This window comes from Haemorhous mexicanus, chromosome 1 (genome assembly GCF_027477595.1).
Source record: "Haemorhous mexicanus isolate bHaeMex1 chromosome 1, bHaeMex1.pri, whole genome shotgun sequence".
In the NCBI taxonomy this organism is placed as follows: Eukaryota; Metazoa; Chordata; class Aves; order Passeriformes; family Fringillidae; genus Haemorhous; species Haemorhous mexicanus.
The window spans coordinates 89,946,109-89,970,810 of record NC_082341.1 but is presented as its reverse complement, the minus strand read 5'-3'; the positions used below and the strand labels follow the sequence as shown (position 1 = coordinate 89,970,810).

The 24,702-nt window shown below is 42.2% G+C and overlaps 1 protein-coding gene across 1 annotated transcript; it reads left to right on the top strand.

The window, feature by feature from the left end:
• Nucleotides 1-1,738: 1,738 nt before the first annotated feature.
• On the top strand, nucleotides 1,739-5,886 carry LOC132331808 (interferon alpha-inducible protein 27-like protein 2B). Its single transcript, XM_059855642.1, has 3 exons — nucleotides 1,739-1,967; nucleotides 4,689-4,835; nucleotides 5,719-5,886. The coding sequence occupies exons 1-3, from the start codon at nucleotides 1,820-1,822 to the stop codon at nucleotides 5,745-5,747; spliced, it is 324 nt and encodes a 107-aa protein (XP_059711625.1). The 5' UTR covers nucleotides 1,739-1,819; the 3' UTR covers nucleotides 5,748-5,886.
• Nucleotides 5,887-24,702: the final 18,816 nt, after the last annotated feature.

Sequence of the window (24,702 nt, the reverse complement as noted above, 5' to 3'; positions counted from 1 at the left end):
ATTGGAGGCTGTGATGCCAATGTCACATGTTGCCAGGGCACAGCAAGGTGCTGTCCCACCAAGGGAGGTGAGCACAGCAGATCCAGAGATGATAAGGCAGATTGAACCAAGAGTCCAAATCATTGGGCAAGTTTGTAGGGTGAAGTCCAAGGCTTCCCTTGAATCCCTCCAGTGGCTTTCCTTTTCTTATTACACTGAGTTTCTTCATCTTATTTTCATGAGACTTCTAGTAATTTCTTCTGTCCTTGCTTATTTTCTGATGTCTCTGCCAATCTGAATTGCCTTGACACACTTTTTTTTTTTGCAATAAAATTTTCATTATATCTAGTTTTAATTATTTTTAGTTAAACAACTTTGTGTGTGTCCATTATGATTTGTGGTTTAGGACTGAATAAATTGTCACTTCATATAGAGTCTCTGCAGCTTGTAAAGCCTTCATTTTCCTTGGCTTTGCCAGACTTTACCATCATTTCCTAATGGGCTGTTTGCAATATTAAATAAATTATATTAACAAAACACTGAAAGATTTTACTATTTTTGAAGGAGGGTTCTGCAGCAATACGTCAAAAAACCTGACATTTTTGGTTTTATTGTGACTTTGAAGAAGGCCTGTAGCATTCACTGTCGTGTTCTTATGAGGAATTTTTGCCTGCATTTATGCTTCAACTTTAGATATTTTATAACATTTAGTAATTAAAATGATAAATGAGGAACCTGAGAAATTATGGGTTAAAGATGCACCATAATTACAGAAGACCTAATGCAAGCCAAATAGAAAACAAAATAACTGACGTTAGAATTAAGGAAACTAACACACATGAATTAAAGGAAAGTTGAATGAAAGAGAAGAGTTAAAAGATCACTGCTGCTTAGGGGGCCAGAGATCCCACTGCTCAGAGAAAGAGCACATACAAGAGGAGAGGAACAGACTTCATAGCCTTTGTCCTATAACCCACCATGTACAAGATACAGATATGACACTATTGTGAAAACATTATAGTTTATTCTGTGTATTCCCTCTTTGAGAACCATTCCTGTAGTAGTGTGAGCTAATCAGATATTCTTCTTTACCTAAGGGAGGTCCATGGATTTTTAATGAGCCTTATTTAAACTCCTGGCTAAGAAAGGCTGTGATAAAGGCATGTGTGCCATTTGCAAAGGCCTGTTCATTAAAGGCAGAGGCTCTGCTTTAGAGGGACTTGCAAGAAGAGCAAAACATCTGTGTCAATCTGCTCATACGACACAAGGTCCCCTCACGGTTCCTTCCATGTAGAAATTAATTCCAGCCATCCTTTGTTAGCTGGGTTCTGATTTCCAGCTCTGTGTGAACCAGTGTTTTCAGGGATAGCTGCACCACAGCTGAACTCTGGGTGTGGTAACCAACCCACCTGAAGTCTCTGCATGCCACCACTTCACTGCCTTTTTGTCTCTTGTCTTTACTCAGAGTTGTAGGAATCCTTAAAACAATGCAGTACTTTCTACAGATGCAATTCAGTACAATAGGGTGCAATGCAAAAGGGTTAAGAAGCAAAGCTTTCAGCTGCATCAGTTGCCAAGCAATGACTCCTGTACCAGTAATTTGTATTATTATCACAAGAGGAAATTACTTGGTTTGCCTAAATTCCATCGTGGCAACAGCAACAAAAAGGCCTATTGATAAAGTTCAGTTTCGTTTCCTGACTGAGAATAAGTTTCAGTTTCTATTCTTCCTTACCATGGCAGCAGTTTCATTTCTTCACTGTCAGCTGGAGAGTGTATAAAAAGATGGGCTGAGCAGTCCCTGAGTGCTTCCCTGGAACTCTCACCAGCAGAAAGCAGCATGTCTGACCGGAACGTCCGCAATGCTGGCTTCACTCCTTCTGGGATCACAGGAGGATCCCTTGCTTCATCTCTGATGTCCCAAGAAGCCAGAGCCTCTGGGGGAGGTGTGCCTTCTGGAGGCCCCACTTCTACTCTCCAGGAAATGGGTATGAGCAATTCTGTGTGGGACTCTGTGTGTGGTTTTGTGGTTCAGTGCCTAGGATCAGACAGCTGTTCCTCCTTGAAAATAAGCTTACCAAATAACCTCTTCTCTCCTACATTTCTGTGTGGCACTGAAGAAAAAAGATTCCTCCATTTAATTGTGAGCAGGATATTATTGTGTGTGTGCACATACTATGCCTGAATGAACAGATACATACGTGGTATTAATGAGGTTTTGTACAGTGTTTATTTGAAATTTGTGCTATCTCTCCATTCTGCCAGGAACCATCAAAAATATGAAGAGTCATGGTAGCAACAAGCAATGATGCACTTATGCAAGAACATGATCTACATTTCATATAAATGATCAGATTTCCCTTGCTCTTTACTCACACATATCCATACAGGGAGAACTCCTAAAACCTTATGCAAACTCTGTAGAGGAGAGAAATTAGCTGCAGTCCAAGAGACAATTCATGAAGGGGATGTATACACACCCTTGATATCCCCTATCTAAGTGCTAGAGTAAGGCATAGCTGCCCTTCTTATGAGCTAACCCTGCAGGTGTTTGCTGTTCTGCTGCTGGCTGGGAGCAGTCCCTGCCCAGACGACTCTTATCACTTTGGCACTTGCTTAACCCCAGATCCCATGGGATTTGTACACAAGGTATTTTCCCTGCCAGACCTGCCTGTGTGACCTGATTCAGAAGGCATTATCTGGACAGGCATGCCTCCACAGAACAGAGTGCCCTGTGCAATCCTGCTTTACCCAGCAGCTCAGTGTTAGCTCTCTGACCTTGGATAGAGGCTTCCAAACCCCGTCTGACCTCGGGGTCTCAGATCCACATGTTCCATGTGTCAGAGGATTGCCAGCCAGCAGGCTGAATATAGGTGGGCAGGCTGAATATAGGTGCCATGTTGGTCTACCACTGGTCTACTAATTCCATAATCAGCAGGTAGAAATCTGAAAGATGGAGCTGAATGTGACTTCTCCAGCCATAAAATGGGTGGCTGACCAGGGTCCAGGTTCAGGGCATCTTTTAATAGCCAAAAGTGTGTTAAGCTTGATGGAAAGGAAACAAGTTGAATTTTTTTTTTTAAAGATATGATTTACATTGCCAATATTATTCATAGAGTGAGACCCTCTAGACAGTGAGTGAATAGGTGACATAAGGGTCATTCAGAGACATACTGCATGTGACTCCTGTGAGGCGTTTTTTAATTTTCACATTGTATGATTTGAGTATAGGTTGCTGAACACAGTGTTTCTTGAATATTCAGTGGGAAAGAGCTTAAGGAATAGTAGCAGCCAAGGGACAGAATATGAGAGAAAGTCAGGAGAGGAGGGGGACAGAGAGAGTGAAAAGCAGAGAGGAGAGCTGCTCTCAGGCACCACACTGCCTCAGCAGCTGAAGTCCTGGTAAGCAGGAGATGCCAGCTGCTCACTCTAGTGATAAGTTAGTCAGCTACACAGGCTGCCTTCTGTTACAGACCAGGGTGGCACAGCACACTCATAACCAGTGGCAAACTCTTCAGTGGAGATGCCCTATAGAGAGCATGAAGCTGTCAGTTCTAAACTAAAACACTGAAGATTTCTATCTCTCCATGTGCTGGGAATTTTTATAATAAACAGAAGCAAAATAAGCATTTAACTACACCTAGTTTTATTCTTGCAACCTCTGTGTTACCATGGACTTTTATGAAAACCACAATTTTGGTGAAGAGAAGTCTGCATGACTCAAGGAAACTTTAGCCATGCCGACAGGAGATACTCCAAAAGAGCTTTTATCCATGTGGAAAATGCTAGCTCTGTAACATTGCCAAGACAGGTGTGAGCTTTGGCTCCCTGCAGCAGGAGAGCTTGCCACACATTCTTTGCCTGATTGAGAGCTAAAAGGGCCTGATTTCATTTCCGCAGGTGCTCACTGAAATCTCTCCAAACACATCTTCTTAACCTTTTCATTCAGACTGTAACCCTTCCTCCCCCCAGAACAAACATGCTCCAAGGAGCGGCTGATTCTGCAGTGGGGCATGAGTATTGTTCAGTGTCACTTTACAGAAGATGTTATAACAAGCTCATCACCCAAATATTTGAGCATCCTCCAGGAATGCTTTAAGCATTATCACTAACATTTGTCGTCACTGATGCTTTGCTCCTCTCCCAGGAGAAGAAGAGTTTGCAAAGGAATGTTTTGCTTGGGGCTTATTTAGACTGAGGTGAAGATATAAATATTAATTGGCCACTGGCTATGACAACTTGTGGTACTTAAATTTTATGGGTATCTATTACAGGTTTATGTGGGCGAAAGTGAAGTGAAAGGAACATGTTATTCACCTGGAGCAGAAAGTGCAACAATTCCTAGTTTCTACAGAAGTTTGGTCCACAGTCCTCAGACAGCTCCAGAGAAAAGTGCAATTTCAGCAGAGGCAAATTGTGCTGGAACTATTTTGGAGATCCAGGTTTATCAAAAACAGTCTGTGCAAGAGCCATAAATTTTCAGAGGGTTCTGGGGTGTTCTGGGGGCTCCCCAACAGCACTGATAATATCCTTTCCCCAAAGTGGCAGCAAAAAAGCAGTAGACTACAGAACAAGTCAAGTGATCAGCCATCCCCTTGCATTTTGATACATTTGCTAGCCTTGAACTGTTTTAAAACACAGTAGTTTGTAATTGTCCTGTAAGGTTCCTTCCTTTTTTGTCAGTAACATGTCCTTTGTAACTGTCCTAGGGGCCAGGGGCACAACCCACTCATCAGGTTATACCAGCAGCGGGATCTCTGGTGGATCCAGGGCCTCTGACACGATGTCCAAGGAGGCCACAGCTCATGGAGGTGGAGTTCCCAGGGGAGGCACAACTTCCACTGTCCAGTCCATCTGTAAGTGAGAGTTCTCTCGATAAAAATGAATTAACAAATGACTTCTGAGCAGTCAGCAATACTTCATTTACTGTACATTTACTAGATGAAGGGGTGCAAGTAACAGGGGTGGCTGCTTTGTATTTGAAATAATATTTCTACTGTTTGTTTCTTTAAACTTGGTGGGAAGATGAAACTGGGGAATTAGTGGAAATAACTTTGCCACAAACTTGCAAAGGTATGAGTAGACAGCAGAGTCTGAAATCTGAAACACAGCGACAGAAAAAAGAGCCCAATGGACTTTTAGATTATGCTTTCATCAGCACCACAGTGGCAGTTCAATAGTTCTTTTTCAATTACAAATTTAGGATTAAACCAAGGGCTCCTCACTTGAATATGCAAAGCAGATATAGTGGGAAAAAACAGTGAACCATGAGAATGGAGTTATCAGACTAACAGACAGGAATCATTCGTCTACTTCTTGGGGTCCTTTCAGAACAGCTTAGCTTTCTTTCCTTTAAAGGAAATTCATTGGGTCAAAACCACAGGAATCTGCCTGCACTTACCAGCTCAAAGCAGAGAACAACAGAAACATGCCTCATCACTCTGCCAGGTTAATGTAACCCAGACCAGATAAAACAAACCAAATTATGAGAGAGCCTGGTCTATACCTGACTGCATCAGTAAGGATGCTAATTAAATTAGAAGGATCCTGTGGGGTTAGGAAGAGCCTTGAAGACAGGATTGAAGTTTTAATTTCAAAAAGTGTCTTTCAAATAGCAGCAGAGACCTTTGATTTCTGACCTGGGAAAGTTTGTAGCCAATGCTTTTATGGTCTATATATTTTCCTGTACTGCAGCTTTGCTTTTTGTCGTCCTCACAATTTCTCTGCATTTCTCCCTAGCTATGGGTGGAAAAGGAGGAAGACGCTGAATAGAAGAAAACCATCAATCCAAACCTTCAAGCAGTTCATCCTTCGCCATCAGCTTTGACAATTACTCCCCTTCTATGATCTCTCTGTTATGAAAGTCAAAGCCTTCCACGCGCACAAATAAAGTTTCTGTTAAAATGATGGATTCTTGCATTAAATTAATGGGGACAGAGACAAGGTGCAGTTCTTTCCTTGATCAAATATTCTCTGAAGTACAGAAAAACACAAGCCAGTGGGAGTTAGGGTACTTGGACTGTGAGGCTGCCTTAGGAAAATCCTGGATTTAGCAACACTAGGCTCTTCAATTGCAAGTAGCTTGCTATGTTTATTTTAAAAAAAGTAATTACAGTGCAAAAGTCACCTTGTTGTGAGAGAGAAGCATAGAAACACTCAGTAAGGGGCAATTCCTTCTAGATGTACTTATAATAGGCTAACAAATTAAATTCTACTTAATAAAGGAGACACGAAGGCAAACAAAAACAGGTCCCAGGACTGATTTTTGTATACCTCCAGAGTTTTTAAGGTCCCTTTCACTATAATTTCTAGTCACTGTTTGATTGCAGCAAGGTGTCAGCTTTGTCCCAGTCAGACTGAAACTTCCCCTGCAGTGTGAACAGGTTAGGAAGACAGCCCATTTTCTGATGCTGGTCTCACTGTTGGGACTTTTTGCTGCTCCTCACACCTGACTCCTTTCCTTCATATGTGCTTGTTCAATGATGTGTCACCAAATACCCATAACATGGTGCATCCCATATGCAAATTGCCATGTACAAACGACTCCACACTTTCATCTTCCTTCTGTCTTTCTGGCTCCTCATCCTCCCTACTCTACCACCTCCCTCCTTCTGTATTTCAAACAAAACCACACAGCACGGCTTCTTCTCCCCTTTCTCCACTCCAAGACAGAGGGAGAGTACGTCACACTTTTAGGCCAGAAGTTAAGAGGTGTTGGATTTGGGGAGCTGCAGTCAGTGATCTTCTCCAATGATTCCTGTCACTCTGCTTGAGCATTCCCATCTCAGCTGCATTTCTCCCCAGCTGGGAAATGTGTTTGCTCCCATGCACCTTATGCTATTAGATATGGAGTTCTCCCTGCTGGCTGGGCACTTCCAGAATGCACATGAGAAGTCAACGTTTGCCTCCTCCAATGTTGAAGCAAAGTTGAATTATATGTCAAGTGGTAAAATGCTAGCAGAGAGGAGAGACTAATGGAGAGGAGAACAAATGTATCTTCACTTGCTGTGCTGCCCAAAGCATTAACAAGAAACTGAAAAACAAGGGCTTCATTTCATAGGCTAGAGCTGATGTCCTAACAAGGAGCTATCTTGGGCAAATGTTTAAATGTAACCAGGACTTGAATTCATGAAATCATAGAAAGATTAAATTTCAAAGAGACCTTGGTGTGAGGAGAATGAGGGCAGTTTTCTAACCTAAACTTCCGTTAAAGAAGGATTAACCTTAATGTTAGACTTGTTTACTTAGGACTTTGTCCCATCAGATTTTGAAAATCTTCCAGGGGGATCCATCCCATGCTTTCTTTCCTAGATCTAATGCAGCAGTCTGGGACTACTGAAATAAAGCTGTGATCTACCAACAGATCTTTTTTCCCCTCTGTGCCCTTAGTACTGGCATGATTTGAAGCCAGAAGGTCTACCCTGGGTTTTTCCCATTCAGAAGTTTTTCTCCATGTGCAAATGCCAAGTTATGGTCCCAGAGAAAAGCAGGGGCCTTGATCCCACAAACAAACATTCAAACAACTGCTTAGCACTGATGATGATGATGATGATGAGTCATAGGAATGAAACCAGTGTAAGAATGACAAGAAATAGTAGAAAAAGTCAAGTACATGCATAACTCATCAGACAGACTGAAGCTGTATTATCCAAGAAACAATGTGTGATCATTTCATGGCAATTAACGACCTTGTTTCTTATTCAAAGGGGGGAGATTTAAAAGTAGGTTTCAACTTTAATATTGTCATTAGTTGACCTCAGGTATTTTTGTCTTGTTAAAAAATGACTCACAATAATGAGAGCCAACAAAGGGTACTTATGCCTAGAAGAAGGAAACCAAAGCAAGGATGCTTAATCACTTATCATTTCACTTTTCAGCTTTTATGTAATTCTAGTGTTAAAAGTTTGAATTATTTTGCCATCTTTAGATTTGGTGTTGAGAACTAGCCTAGACAGCTTTGACAAAGCAGGGAGAATTCTCAGCTGCATTCAAAATCCCTTCAGTGAGTCAGCTCTAATAGGTCTGCAGGAGAACAAAGGTACAAGCATCCCCCTGGAAGCCTTCCTTGCAGACTGCTTCAGCTAATTCCTCTGTACAGAGCTACAAATTAACTATTTACATATTTAACAGAATATAATTGGAAAGGTCAAAAACCAACAGATATTGCAATTTGAATCCTTCCTGTCTCTCAATCAATCTTTGCACAACAAATAGGCACAAAGAGAGAGAAAGGAAGAGAGGCAGCAGCGAGTGATTAGCAGAGCAATAGCACTGGTGCAAGGCACTGCAGAGAGCACATAGCTCTCTGCACAGAAATCAATGTCTCCCATGGGATGAGATCAATAGTTGTCTGACAGGACACTATGCAGGCAATTTAATAGCATTTTATCTAAATGAATCTATTCCTCCCCCCAACTGGCCTCACAGTTCATAAGAAGTCTCTCTTAGTAAAATAGATTTATTTATTTTTTATAATACAACAGGAAAGTATTTATCATTCTGAAGACACTGCCATTGTCTATTAAAAATCATTTATCCCTGTTAGTTACTCGTTACCTACCACTCTTTCCCAACATCTTTATTCTAATTAGCTAAGTCATGGACACAGACCATAAAAATTACTTTCAGTTACTCTGGAAAAATTTTTCTTACCCCAAAACCTTCTAAACTAAATAGCAGCCTTTCGGGAAAAATAAGCCCACATAGCAGGCAAACTCAGTTAACTCAAAGTACTGGTATCTGAAATGACATTTTTATGCAACAAAAAAAGCTTATTTATTGAGGAATTATTTATACACAGAAATTGATTGTCCAGTGGATCTATTTTGATAGTACTTAATAAATAATAAATAATAAAGTCAATCTGATCTTATTAGTGGATATCTGTGTGAAGTAAATGATAATGAATGAGAAACCCTAATAAGCATAATTCCAAGGATGGATCTTTGTCACTCTGGGAGTTTGGTATTGTGCCCCAAAGGCTCTTGTAAATCCAGCTGCAGTTCTTGCTCATCATTTAGAAGATTAGGGGCTGATAAGCGACAGTCAAGCCTTATTAGAACAGGCTAAGGCAACAGGAAACATTAATTGGGTAATTTAATGCACAAGGAGACATTAAATGCCTGCATTGTGGTTCAGATGCTGTTTCCTCTATTGATTTCTTCACGTCTTGTTCTATGAAATTCTCACAAGTACTTGGTGGAGAGCGTGTAAGACAAAGCCTTAGTTTAAAAATACCAAAATATTTTTGTTATTTCCTGGGGCTTCCCTTTACTCCTTGTGTTAATGAGGGACCCATCAGTAGCCCTGCTCTTGCAAGCAGAAGAAAGAAGACTAATCCCTCGTCCAAGGATTCTTCCAACAAAGGAGGGGAGAGATCCAAGGTCTAGTAGCTCTGCAATGAAATGCTCTCCCATCTTGTTCTGGTTTTCTTCACAGTGTGTGCATAGAGCAGGAGCCCTGCAAATCTGGCAGGAAGCTCAGACACTCTTTTCCCCTAGAAAGCTGGGAGCACTTAAAAAAACCCTTTTCTCTTCCACTGTTTGGGAGGAGATGCAGAAATAATAGCTGGACTGATCTTCATCTGGAAGTAAGGAAGATGAAAGGAAGGTCCTGACATAGCTTTTTCTTCTCAGTCAAACGCCAGAATGAATCCACTTATGTGTCTGGATTTGCTCTGTTCCCTCAGTGGTGGATATTGGTGGCTGGAACACCAAAATCTCTCAGTTACATACTAGGTCCTGATTTGGGTCCCATTTTAAGATTTCCTTCCTAAGGCATCTTTCCCACAAGAGGTGAACTGACAGTGTAAAAAATTCAACATGGAAAGGAGACAGCCTTTCCTTTACCTCAGTGACCTAGGCGCTCTTTGTTTCTCATTTTCTAGTACTGCAGCTTGGGTGATCAAGGGTGATAATTCATGGACACTTTGTTTTAATAATTTACTTTTGCAGCAATTTAAATATTAAAATGCATCTTGAAGACATGCAAGCCTCATTAATTTCAAATAAACATTGTACATTATGCTCTGTTTAACAGCATTCAATCCCACTCCTTGTAGCCACGGCCTCTCCCTTCCACCCAGCAGCCTGGCACTGTTCCTGCTGCCAGCAAGTTTCCCCATGTCCTTGGCACGGGCTGGGCACAGCACCCCTGCTCTTCAAGCTTCCTCAGGACTGCCTCATTTGAAATTGGTGTCTTCTTCACACCTCCCCATGTCTTAAGGAAGGAAACAGCCTCTCTGTCTTTATTTAGCATCCCTAAAGTCATGGAAGCCTTGGTAGAAGAGGCAGGGTCCCCCTACAGCCCAACACATCCCCTCCTGCACTGCATTAATTGGTGCTCTAATTGCACCTCCTTGAGGACTGACCCAAACACAGTGATCCAAGACTGACCACGGGACCAGAAACCGGGAACAAGCCCAACACATTCCTTTCAAACCAGTAACTGGGTGTCCAGTGGCTGGGCTACACAGTTCAGAACCTCTCCTCTTCAGCAGAGGAGGAGTCCCCAACACTCTTTCTGTGGGCTCTCATTCCACTGAAGTTCTAAGTGTTGTAACATGTGAAAAGCAATGAAATCGTGCTGACTGCCCACAATGGTCTATTTCCTGAGAACCCCACACATTAAAGACACATCTAGTAATTCCCTTTTAATACACAATAATTTAAAAAAACATAATTATTATTATGGTAATTAACATTAAATCATTCCCCATCCTTCTTTGTATCTCTTTGGGGTAATAGCGAGCATTGAAATATAACCTGGTTTTGTGCTTATCTAATATAAGTAATATTTTATGCACGATATCTTTTTTTATCCATTGTTCAGTGGTTTTTGGGTTTTGTTGTCTGTGGTGTTTTTTAAGGAATACCTGCATATGAAAATAAATAAACACACGCATTTTTCTCTATGTAATAAAATTCCATAGAAAATATTGTTGCTGAAGAAATTACATATGCCAAAAGAACAGTTCTTAAAATTCAGATGTTGCTTTTTGCAGTCTTTTGCTATTGGAATTTCCACCCAGCCAAGATTTTTACTGGCCAGTTTTCAGCTACCTCTGCAATTTATGTTTATACATAAACAGCTCTGATTTTAATTGCTATCAACTTCTTATACTTGATAGATGGTCTTAAACATTTTTTGCCTCCAGAGACTGCTTACTTTGCCAAGTATTGACACACTTTCAAGATTTATACTTCTCTGAGGAACAAAGTTTACAATAAAATGTAATGTATTCCGTGGCTGTGAATGGTAATGTTGCTAAACAGTCCAAAGATATTTCACAACTGATAGTTATTTTCCTCTCACATCCAGCACTGCCCTCCTTTAGTACTACTATAGATTAAGGCTTTTAAAGAAAAATCAGATCCCTAATTTGTCTAATTTAGTGTTTCAGAGATCCAATATGACTTAATTTATGTTTCCTTCCACTAGAGCCATTATTTGACTAATGATTACACTTTCATTTTTCCCAATAATTATTTTAAGAGGCTAACTCTTGTGGAAGGGATTAATTCCCTTCTGGGATTGGAATAACCCCTGTCAGAGCTCAAATATCATACGGCAGCCAGAAAAGGAGCAGTTACAGAACTGTAGACAACAATGTCAAACACACAAGAAGTTACTAATTATCAGACAGACAAAACTCAGTAGATGGTTGAAGTCATGTCTAGATTTAAATATTTGGATTGGATTCGGTTTCCTGATAGCAATCATGGGTCACAATGCCCAGAGAAACCCCAGAGGACAAGGAAGGGTTCTTAGAACTAATACATCAGTTTGTACCATCTCCATGAAACTGCTGTGGCATTGCAGCAGAAGTAGCATCATCAGGCTCTAGCAGGAGCTCTTGTAAAATCAGCTGAAAAGATCTTCAGCACTAAAACAATTCACTGATGTTACTTTAGTGACAAAGAGCACCCCTCAGCTTTCTAAGAGTACACTGTCAAAGGAGAAGATTTCATTTTCTTGCCTTATTTCTTTCCCTGCCATTTAATCTCTTTAATGCAGTTTTTTCATATCAATCAGTTTTGGAAATAGGTGGCACAGCTCCTTTGCACTGGCAAAAGAAAGGCATCTCTGAGTTGCTCAAGGGTGAGCAAATATCCCAGCCATAAAAGGAAACACCCTCCAAGCTTTGCACCACCCATCTTCCTCACTGACCAGGGAATGGAAAGGATGCAGTCCAAGAGAGTCTGTGATTTCCCTGGGATACGTGATGATGCAGGCTGTACCAGATGAATCTGTTGTGAAGTTTAGAATTTAAGCATCCCAGCTCTTGGTGATACCACAATTCCACATTACTTGGCTTCTGTGCTCAAGATGGAGACATTCCCCACATTTTTCGTAAGAAATACTAAAAATTCTAGGAAGAGTTTATTTTGCCAAAGTGACAGTTTTTAAATTTTCAAATTTCCTTGCCCTGATTCTCCCCCTCCTACCCACCTTACAGGGGTTTTTCTAGAGCAAAGAATAGCTCAAACTGCAGACAGAATAAAAACTGAGGAAGGAATAAGAATAGAATTTTGTAGAGACAGAAACAAGCAGTTGCTTAAGTCTGTTAATAACCAGATACAGTAACAATGAATGATAATGATCAGAAAACAGAGGAGACCAAAAAGGAAAATATTTTTTAAGATTTCAACCCTGTAGGAGAAAGAAATAGAAACAGAGATCAAATTTAGTGTATGATTCAAAAAGCATTTAAGTGCTAACTCATGCACTTACAATCTCACTTAAGCATTTATTCACAAATTCTTAAGAAGTTCTTCATGCTCTGTCAGCAAGAAGTTAATTTTTACTGTGGCACAGTAGTCTGTGTTGCAAAGACTTTTTTGCAAAAGCATTAGTGAAATTTCAGCAAAAATTTTATTAGGGAGTAAATTAACTCTAGAAACCTTTTTCAAGATATCTAACCAATAATTCTTCTCTAGTGCATTTTATTTACGTTTTTTAGTGCTAGGGTATAAATCTGAGGGTAATTTTGCACCAGTCCAATAGAGGACTCATGAAAGACAGTGGATGAGATAACTCATTTCTGACGATTCATGTTTATTTTATCTTTAGCATAAATAGATTATGAAAATAATGTTTTCCATGGCTGGTGCTTTTTTAGGTGAATTTTAAATTATATGTGGAATATTCTTAAGCAGAAAAATGTTGAAAATATAAATGTATTGTTTTTTTTACTCCTCTTAGCTCCTGTGCTTAAAAATGGTATATACACAAAGAGGTTAATTGCATTGTGTTTTTCAGATAATCTGTTTTTAAACTACTGACTTGGAAACTGTGAGATTAATAGCACTGAGAACATCTAAAGGTAATAGGATTACAATTTAATATTAACTAAGTGTTTCTTGAGGGTCTGCTGTAGCGGTGCCTCATCTCTGGGATCCACTAGAGTAATTAGTCTGTAGTGGCATACAGTGGTGATGCTTGATAACTGCAGCTTTTCCTGCCACAGTTAGGATTTTCCATTCACTGGCAAATAGTTTTTATTTTCTGTACCTTCATAAACAGGCACAGAGCAAGCTTGCAATGCTTTCGCCTAAGTTGATGCTGATTAGGGAGAGATCAGTTCTCAAAAAATCACACTTGAAGCACCAGTCACAGCTGACAAGGGCAGTGAAGTGAGGGGCTTGGAGGCTTTCCTCCTGTTGCTGCAGGAGCAGGTTTTATCTGTAAACAGGGCAGTCAACGCTGGGCAAGCTGCATAATGCTGAAGAAGGTGTTGTTTACATCAAGATCAGAAACCTGATGCTGGAGTAAGGCTGAAGTACAGCTAGGTCAGCTGAGGACCTGCATGGAAGCATGGCAAAAAGACACTTTTTACCTGGCATCGCTCTCCCTGCTCTCCCAGCAGGAAGATGCACTGTTATTACAGGGATGCCCAAGCCAGGAAACAGAAACAATGCAGAGTAAACTAATGTTTGATATTCACAGGGTCAGAGGGTTAAACAAGAAATGTTCAGAAGCAAAAGGTTATCTTATACTAAGTACTAATCCTTAGGGGCTCAGACAGACCCATTCAACAAAGCCCTTCATGACTGCCAGGCCCTGCCAACCCCTGAAGTGCAGTGACCTCATCCTCCAGGTCACACAGAGGGACCTCTGCCCACACTTGGAGGAGGACATGTCCATCTCCCTGCTTGTGTGCAGTGAGCCACATCTAAGAGACCTTTGTGTACTTGGTAGCAAAATCAAACATTTAAGTTAGAAAAGTAGGCTAGCAAAAAAAAACCCAAAATCCAAACCCATAATCATTTGAGGGGGGGATATTTTACTGATCTTGGTTTGCAGGATGTCCTCACAAAACATAAAACTTGAGAATTTTATGTACCTCAAGAGCTGCCTCCTACAGAATGTTAGTAGGGTTTAAATGCTGCTACTTGTGCATTTTGGAATCTGTTTCAGGTAATGAATAACTTCTGACTTTGAATACAAGGATCCATTTACCTTGAACATTCAGATCTACACAGGAGCTCATGTGCTGCTGCCTCCACATAAAAGTAGTGTTATGCTCGGTATCTATCCCTCCCATACTTTCCTTCAGTTCAACTGCTTAGATTTCCAGCTATTTTTACCACTAATTTTTAATCCTCTGCTTGCTAGGAAATGTCTTTATACCAGTAGGAAAGCTGCTAATGATGGAAAAAAGATAATGAAATACAAATAGTGAAAACCAATAACAAACCAGTCAATGTAATACACAGAAGATAAACGAAAAAAGCTCCAGTCACAATTTCTTTCAATTTCAAGACCTCTGAAGCTCGATGGAGCCCATTAGGTTGGCAGATATGAGCCTCCCTTACACTCACAAAATCCCATGAGGAAGAAAGTTTTATTTTGGAGCTCCTGAGCGCATGAGGACCCTGAAGAAACTCCACAGCCATTCAGCAGAGGATGGACCTGGGATTTGTCTGGTGGCACTGACACAGAATTTTTTTCACAGAGGCTTAAAATTTAAAGTCATTTAAGTCACATTCAAGTGAGTTAAAATGTCACCAAGATATTTCAAGTTGCTCATGTGACAAGAGCCACCGACCATCCCCACTGCTTGACCCTGTGCTCCCTCCCTGGTGTATCCCAGGGTCTGCAGGTGATCACTGCCAAAACAGCTTTATCTGTGCTGCACTCATACACAGGCTTCCCTTGTTCAGAGTCCTTTGTTAGAAACTCAGTCCCACAGCACCAGAGACACCCAGAGGAAATGGAAAACAAATTGCCCACTATCAGTGAAACATTCAGTGAAAATGTGTGACCATCTGCCAAGAAACACCAGCAGAGGTGAGAAGGAAGGTAGGATGTGTACTTATGAGTGAAAAAGCAATGGCATTGGGCCTTTGGACTGAAGGGAGAAGAACTCCTCAGCAAGGGGCAGTCAATAAGCATCGCCTTCTGAGAAAGTACAGCCCCTGAGCACAATGTTCTCCTTGTAACCATGTCCTAACCACAGTGGGTCGTAGAAAGGCTGGCCAGAGGAACTTCTGAAGTCATATCCCACTCAAGGTAGAAGCTGATCATGTCAGCTTTGCCCAGCCAAGTCTTGAAAATTTCAAAGGACAGAGAGACCTCAAAACATTTTCATGTCATGGCCACTGATTTCAACAGAATTTAGAAATTTAGGTGTATACAAAATCTGTGTTTGAAACAATACGACTAAACTGTTCCTACACCACTGGTAAAAATAGTCACTGCTTTTTGAAGCTGTGATAAGTAAATAGGGGTAAATCTGTATCACAGGTTTATCAGCATATCTTGTAGAGGCCAGCCAGCTCCTTCTGCCCTATGCCAGGCATAGAAGCTTCTGTAGGTGCCCTCGTGCATCTTCCTTACCCCTGGAAAGCAGCAGCAGAGTAGTGACAGGGCAGCATCCATTGCAGGACTAGAACATGTACCTGCAGTGCACAAAGAATTGTTTAATGGATCCCTTCTCATGATATTTGCAAAAGCAGGCAGGCAGGCATTCTCTTCATGTGGAGGGAGAGCAGCACAGCCCAGCCAGGAGTTGTTTTTGACCATTGCTAGGGGTGGTTGCCTGCAGTGAGACAGCTAACGAAAGTATTAAACATTGATACATTTCAGTGTGCCAATTGACTGTGCATTTTAAATAGACTCTGGTATTCTCTCCTAGTGGAAAGATTTATTTTACTTTAAGAATATATAGGGCTGTGCTTTCAGTACTTTTTCTTTGTTTAACAAGCAGCTCTCTTGCTGAAAACCCAGTAGACCGCAAAACCAGTCAGGGGCTTTTATCCAGGATGTCTGACCCATCGCCTGACAATAATTAGTTCAGGTTAATTACAGCAAATCTGTAGATTTGCAGCCTGAAATCATCTCATCCCCTAAGCTGAACCCTCCAGAGGTTTCTTTTATGAGCTCTGCATCCTAAGGGTGGACTTAAAGTAATGAATTTGTCTCTAATAAGATTCATAGGTTTGTTCCCTAAGCAATGGTGTCAATTATAGAATCTAACTCTGATGGCTTATTTTGCTGAAAATAGAGATATTGAGAGTTTCTAATGAAGCATACAGGATTGTTAATGCTTTTGTTTAACTCTTTGCATTGTTGGAAAGCATAAAAATACAATTATGCAAAATATCATGCCACTTTCTAAGTATTTCTGTGTGTGCCAATAGCTAATTTCCTTCTGCTCTATAATGGAAAAGGTTAATGTAATGACTCTGAGATTTCATTTGGAGATGTTCCAGAAGAGTGTCTGAGTATTTGCTGCACTTAATGGCAGGAAGTAATAAGTGAGGTTATGTATTGGTGAAAAATATTTCATGCATCGAGAAGATTAATACTGGAGAGAGGCACATGGGGCACAAGCCTGAGGCTTCCTCCTCAATCCTGGCACAATGTAATATGTCCATACTTGATACGTGCCCTTCTGTAGTTAGCTCTTAATCATTAACAAAGCAGACAGTAAATCTCTGGGGGACGTGGTATCGGGAGAAGAGAGAGGACCAGATGTAGGATTCTCCGCTCTCCTGCAAATGAGTGGCAGGCACCTCCACCTGGGAATGCCAGACCAGATGGTACTGGTACCAGCAAGGTGTCTGCCTGGCAAGATAATGCCATAAGAACCTTAAAGGGTTTGACTCTACCCTGATTATTCCAATATCTACACTAATTTTTGGGCATAGTTATTGTACTTAGGAAGATGAACCACTATGTCACAGCTTCATTTCAGCATTTTATTGCACATGAGACTGCTTACTTATGAAAAATTTAGTATCATTGCATATGAAAGATTTAGCCCTTTATTTCAAACTTTTAAAATCAACTTTTAATTGAGATCCTATTCCTGCTGTCTGAGTCAATGCCCATCTGAAGCAATAAAGGTATCCATTAGCATGGATATTATTTAGAAAAGAAAAGAAATGCACTGGAGATAGAAGGTAAGAAAGAAAACTTTCTCTAGGTTAAGCACTGATCAGATGCTCCCAGTGACACACATTTTTTGGCTGGAAAAGGCTGGAGCACTGTATTGGATTTACATGTCAAGGCTCTGGATAGAATAATCTCTTCCTGTCCTTACCTATAAGCTTTTTATCCTATTTTCCCCTCACTCCCCTTCCTCAGCAAGGGGGAGTGAGAGCAGCTTGGCTGGCCCCTGATATCCAGCCAAACTCAATCCCATGCAAGTACCAAGATCTAAACTTTTAATGGAAAAATTACTTGATCTCATCTTTTCTCAACAAGGACTGGGATTGTGTTTCTGGAGGAGGAAACTCTAAGAGTTCAAGAGGATTGATTGCTTGTCTCAAATGGCATTCAACATCAGCTGCAGCTTTCTGTTTCAGGGCAAGCATCCGAACCTACAAACTCTGTGTTGCACATGGGTGTCCACTCTGCTGGAGGGAAGGGAGGGTCCACATCAGGCTGTCTGTAGATCATGCTGCCCTCTTACTTATCCATGCAAATAAAGAAAGACAAGCTATTGAAGGCTGTACCTGCAGCCTGGTGATTCCAACATTTGTCTTAAACACAACTTGATCCTGGGGCATATTACTGGGGGGAGGTGAGGGTAGGAGGATCAGATCAGAAATTTTTTTCTGATGTTGAATGAACTAAAAGTTCAAAAAAAGTTGTTTATCAGGTGGTCCTATGGATTGACAAGTGGTATTAATTACTGAGAAGGCTGCTTTGGCCATCTCTGAAAACATTTCCATTACAAAGTTATCAAGCAGCAGTTTAGGTAGGGGAGGCACACAGTGTGCTCTCTTCTGTTAAACCTGTTAACTCAACATTGCAACATATTTTGCCACACAACAACCCTTCCCAGGGGAAAGACCACAGGAAAGCTCAGGTGAGCAGACCAGCTATTGTTCAATCCTGTCTTGTAGTCAGAGCTCTCCTCACTTGGAACCTGTAACCTGTTAATTGCCATCCCCTCATTTATATGATAAGTGGTTCATTTCCTTTATTGTGATTGAATCCCCTCCCTATATTACAAGAAAACTGGAGCTGCAGAGAGTGCTTGATTGGATTTCATTGCTGTAGGCCATTTCTTAAACAGGTTACAGGTTGACAAACATGGAAGGGGGATCAATATCCATCCTTTGCCTCATTGACAAGCTAATCTTTTCAGTAAACATTTCATCAGTACCTGCCATTTGTATACACACCTGCCTCGTGAGGATGGAGAAAGCTCTGCTTTATAAGGTTTAGGTAACTAATAAATGAAAAGACAAGAATATAAATTGGGCAAATTGTTAAGATAGCATTTTTAGGAAAATGGCCTTTCATTGCCTGCAGAGTATAACCAAACACATTTCCAACCACTCTTAATTTTAATTAGGTTGCATTACACTCAGACCTGGTGTCAGGTCCTGTTTCTTTAACTCAGCCTGTACTGCTCTCTCGGAAAGGTCTGTCCCTCAGCCCAAAATCTCACCCTTGCCAGAGCTGAAGATATTAAATGGGCTCAGGGGAACTAAACTGTCTCTTTTTCAGGCATGTGGCCTGCCTCCTTTCTTCCTGCTTTTCATTCCAGTGCAGATATGGAGGGCTGCCACACTCAGTTAAGTGACATCCTCCTCTCTTTTCAGAGGTAACAGGGCTCTATTTAGAGTTGGGATTGAAGTTGGGGCTCTACTAATCATTTAAAACCCATGAGTCATACTCCAAAAGAAAGCAAGAGCTTTATGTTAAGTGTGTTGGGAGACATTTTTTTGTTTGCTTTTGTGTCACATGTTGAAGCCTCCTTCCCCCACAATGATGTGGGCTAGAACTGGCATTGTCTCTGACATAAATAAGGGCCAAGAGAATCACTGTATTTAGGCTTCTCTTACAGTCCTGCGTATTAGAATTGCATGTCTGGATGACAAATGCTGCCAAAATTGGTGATGCTGGATTTCAATCTAACCTTTGATGGAGCCTGAACACATTCCCTGCAAGGTCTGGGGTGAAGGAAAGCGAACAGCAAACATGAAACTTTGCGTTGACAAAAAAATTAAGTAATTCTGATGTGGATACTTTTGTGATTAGCTTATTACTACCTTGCTGTCTTTATTATTAACCAAAAAGTATATCTTAGTGATACAAACAGGCTCTGAAGCAGGGCATGTAATTCAATTCTTTTACTAGCCCTTCCTCTGCTGCCAGGATCCAGAGCTACTACTGGCTGTGCTAGAGAACTGCACTATTTCCTCTTGCGCTTCTGAAATACCAGCAGCAGAAGGATGTACACATGAAAAATACTCCTTTCCAGGCAGAAAAGCCTCCCTTCAGTGCTCACCAGGGCTAACACAAGTGGGTCTGCTGGGGCAACCTGGCCATTGGTGCATGTGCTGCTTTAGCTGAGCTGCTTTGGATCCCAGCTACAGGACTTGACGTTACTCCAGCTTTAGGCAAGATTAAGGCTTCCAGACCATCTCCATACAGAACTGCCAGTGGAGGCTAGGATGGGAGATACTGGTCCTCTGCAGTCATGTCAGTACAGGTAGGATACTGCACCAGCTCTGCTTATGGTGTGTGCTTGTTCCTTTGCACATCTCTGATTTGCCCTCACAAAGTCCTGCAAACCAGAACAAGTCCCCTGCAATAATTTTGGAGGCAAACTGTTTCTTCAATTTCTCACTAACTTTCCGGTTTTCTTTCTTTTGTGACATAAACAAACTCTCCAAAGTCACACAGTAACACTTTCCAGTCAAATACATATTGCAGAGTGTAACTTTGCTGGCACCACTGAAGTAATACTAGAAATATTTTGCTGCTCCTTCTCTCTAGTGAAAAAGGAGGGGATACCACTACTCAATGGCATCGAGTGTAAAGGCAGTGTAAAGGTCAGGGGAACACACACAGAGCTCCTTTTCCCCCCAAGGAAGTATTCCAGTCAGTATTATTTTTAAATCCATAGTAACTAAAAGCAACACATCTCAGATGTCAATTCTATCACCTATATGGTAATAGGGGGAACAAGTAGAAAGCAAGAGATAGGTAATGTACAGCAACCTGAGAAAGTATTTAATGTAACACTTTCCCAGCATATTGGATGCCCTCTTTTCTTTTATCAAGCTGGTCCATGTAGGCCTGAGAACTTTTGTTTTCCAGACTCTTCAATTAGCAAAAGCAGTGTTAGGATACATCTTTTATTTGATGTGCAGACTAGAACAGAAATGTAATAGCAAAAAAAACATCCCATACCCATAGGTTAATTGCTGGCAAATGTTGCTCAAGCAGTCCTGGGTATGTTGATTAATGGCTTCAGTGAGCAGCTGAAAAAATAGCTGGGCTGCTGGAAAGATCATTAGCAATTTTAACTCCTCAACTATTGTGATGGGCATAGAGAAAAAATTGCTAACATATATCATGTATTTTTCTGAGTACAGCAGCACACTGAAACCAGTTATAGCAAGGGAGAAACAATCACTGAGTTGTTCTTGAATTCAATTTTATAGAAGTTTACAAGACAGAGAAAGAAAATAATATTTTTTCTTGTTTTTCCAAAGCTTTTGGACACCTCCTTGCTAAATGCATGGGAGGTTTTATACATAAACACAAATACTCAGTTCTGCTCATTAAATCCTATTATTTGAAGGAGGAGAAGGACAGAGATGCTGTGTGAAAGGTACCACGCCAGCAAGCAGACCCTGTTTTTACTTGTAAAGGCACAGCAATATTAAGCAGAGCCTTGTGACAGCACTAAGCTGGCAATCCAGGGGCTGAGGAAAAGAATGATGACCTTCCAAGCTGCCTCTGATCTTTGAAAGCTCTGAATACCACTGCCTCCAGGAGACCATGATCCTTTTGGGAATCCATGACAATACCTCTTCTTACCCAGAGTGGCTGCGGACCCTGAGGGTGCCACAGTGCCAGTGGAAGTTTTGGGGAGGAAATCTCTTGGCAATCAGAAAAGGAGAATTCAAAGCTCTCACAGACCACTCCTGGCCATTTACACCACACAAAACCAGGGCAAGGATCCCAACACCTTCCTTTGGATAGTTGTCCAGCTCCACAAACACAGTCATAAATTGTCTCTTTCTACCTAAGTCCTCAGAAAAGAAGGAAACGCCACCTTCAGGCTGACTCTTCCTAGTGAGGCTTCTGCAGGCTAGAGCACGGCCCCACAAAGACCTGAAGCACTGCACAGGAGGCTGGGGAAGCAGGCAGCTAAGAAGAAAGTTCATAGAAACACGCCTGGATGCGTGGCACTGAACACTGCTTTGTTCAGGAAGAAAGCAGCCTCCAGAAATGATACCAGGTTCCTTGAAATGATGTACCTTTCCGCTGACTGCGTGGTAGGCAGGGGGTATTGGTACACAGGTCTGTCCAAACCAGCTCTGTGCTGCTGAATGATGTTTCTAGCCTTCGACTCACTTCAGGCACAGCTGGGGCATCTCCTCCCTCTGCTCCACTGCATGAGCCAGACATGCACAGAACCATCCTGGGAAGTCCTGCTGACATTTCTGTCAATCCTCCCTTATTCTTTGAGCCACCTGCCCTTCCTTCAGCCCTAGAAATTTCACAGTGACCTCTGCCCACCAGATCATGTCCTTACTGAAGAGTAGCAAAAGGGTGATACACTCTCATGAGCAGTGATCACTGTCTCCCGGACTATCCTTTGGGAAGCCCTCTAAGATAGAGGCACTGTGTAAACCCTTTATGAAGCACCCCTACTGTTCAGAGCCCTTTCTTCCTGACATTTTTCTGTGCTAACCCAGAGAAACTTGTGACACCTACTGTCAGAGACTCCATGATCCATATTAGCACTCAAATCCCAGGAGGGGGAAATGAAACAATCCTGAACGACAAGAGAAAAAGGGTGGCAAGAAGCTGAAGGCTATAACTGGCTGATAATTAGACAAGTTCAATTGTACCAGGCTCCTGGAAAGCTCATCAGGAACAATCCCTCACATGGTTTCAGAAAATATGCAACAGGAAATTACAGCCTGAAGGCACTGTGTTCACTAGCAATTCCCTACCAAGGAAAAGAGAGACGACACAAACCAAAATAATTGCATAAGACTCTCTGAGCGTTACATGCAAGCTCTGCACTTGTCAAGGGAAGTGGGCAAGCAGCCAAAAGGGACACAATATGTCACTAATTATCAAATATAGGAGAGAAATAGCTGGCTTGTTGGAGAAACAATTCATAGAAACAGATGAAAATAGTATCTTTCATGATGGAAAAGACCTTTAAGACTATCAAATCCAGCCATAAATCCAACACTGCTTATTCCAGCACTAAATCGTGTCCCTAAACTCTGAATCTTTCAAATATCTCTAGGGATGGTGACTCAACACATTTCCCACCATTTAACTCTGTCTGGAGCAAGGCACTTGGTAAGGTATCTGTGGTGGAAGGGCCCAGGGAAATCCCTTAATGCTCCTCACACTTGGCATAGCTTTTGTATTGAGGCTTCTAAGAGGAGACTCAGCCAGTGCACAGCATGGACACAAAGCATGCCAGGCACTCTAAGCTGCTTTGGGTAAGAAACATACAGGATAGGTAATTTTGCACAGGAGTTTGCCACTGTCATAAGGCAAACGAACCCTTCTTGGCAATCCCACCAAAAAGCCAGTTCCCTGTTGCAGGGGGTTTCCTCTCTATTTTGCAGAAAGCCTAACTAAACAGGGGGGAATGAAGAAAAGTGGAGGCAGGAGGAGTGGGGAAGCCATCTACATCCCCTATTGCAGCCTGGAAGGACACTGCTTTCCCTCACAAGTACTCCAGGTCCAGCCAGGCTGCTCTGAAGCACTGTTCCAGGTAGTGATTCCATCCTCTGTGTTCTGCCACTCCCAACGCATCGACAGACACCCACCAGTACACGTACAGGTCCAATACCACCTTCTCCCCATGCCTAAGGCCAGAGAGGATGTTTAGCTACTGAGTCAGGATTACAAAACAACGCTGAGAACTGTGTCAGCCGGGACACCTAAATAAATGCAAGCTTTTTGTGAATTTCTGCATTATTGCTTTGTTTTCTGGCAGCTTAATGTGAATTTTGGAGGCAGGTGTGGGTGGACTTGCAGCCCCCGTGGCATAGCTACAAGTGCAGACACTGGGCTGACCAAAAAGGTGAGCCCAGAATATAACTTGAAAAGGACAGAATAAAGTGTTCCCATCACTTTATCTCACTGTATATCTGTGTGGGCTCAGTTAAACCCCTTCCAAATCGCATTTGCAGTCAAATTCGTGCAGCAGAGCCCCAAATCCCAGCCCGAGCTATTCCACTGGCCGCCGTGGGATTAGGAATCCTCGGCCGAGGCTGGATCCCAGCCGGAGGGGCGGCGGGAGCGGCTGGGCCGGGCGGGGCCGGGCGGCGTGCGCGGGGCTCGGCTGCCCCCTGCGGGCCGCGCCGGGAACGGCGGCCGCGGCGCTGCCGGGAACGCGCCGGGAACGCGCCGGGACAGCGCCGGAGCGGGGCTGGTGTTCCAGCGGGACCGGCGGGGAGTGGAGTGTAGGAAAAGTAAGCGGTCAACAGCGGCGAACTACGTATTGAAGTAAGGAGATATCTGATCGTGGAATCACGGAACGGTTCGGGCTGGGAGGAACCTTAAAGATCGTCTAGTTACAATCCTCCTGGCTAGCCCCATCTGGCCAGGCTTTGAACACTTCCAAGGATGGGGATATGCACAGTTTCCCTGGACAACCTGTTGCAGTGTCTCACCATCCCCACAGTGAAGAATCACTTCCTAATATCTAATCTAAACCCACCTTTTGTCAGTTTAAAGCCATTCCCCGCATTACTACATGCCCTTGCAGAAAGCCCTTCTCCTGCTCTCATGCTCCCTCCCTTTTACATACTGGAAGAATGCTACAAAGCCTTCCATGAACCTTCTCTTTTTTTCGGGCTCAGACCCACATCCTTTTTACACCAGAGGCTGCAGATGCGCCAGGGATGGGGATGCAGTACTCTGGGAGCAGGCAGAGGGTCTCCCTAGAACAGAGGGGCAGAATCCCCTCCCTTGCCCTGCTGGCCACACTACTTTGGATGCAGCCCATGACAGCATTGGCATTCTGGATTGAGAGTGCCCATTGCTGGGTCATGATGAACTCCTTGTCAGCCAACAGCCTCAAATCTCCTCAGGAAGAGGTTTTGTCCTTTTGGGAAGGTAAAGCAGGGAAGCTGGTAATTGAAAATGTTTAATGCAGACTTCCTTTTTCAGCACCTTTTAAAGACCAATTCCTGTACTTCTCCAAATGCTGTTATTATTTAACCCAGAAGGCTAGAAATTAAGCTGCAGACCAACAAGTATTCCTCCTCT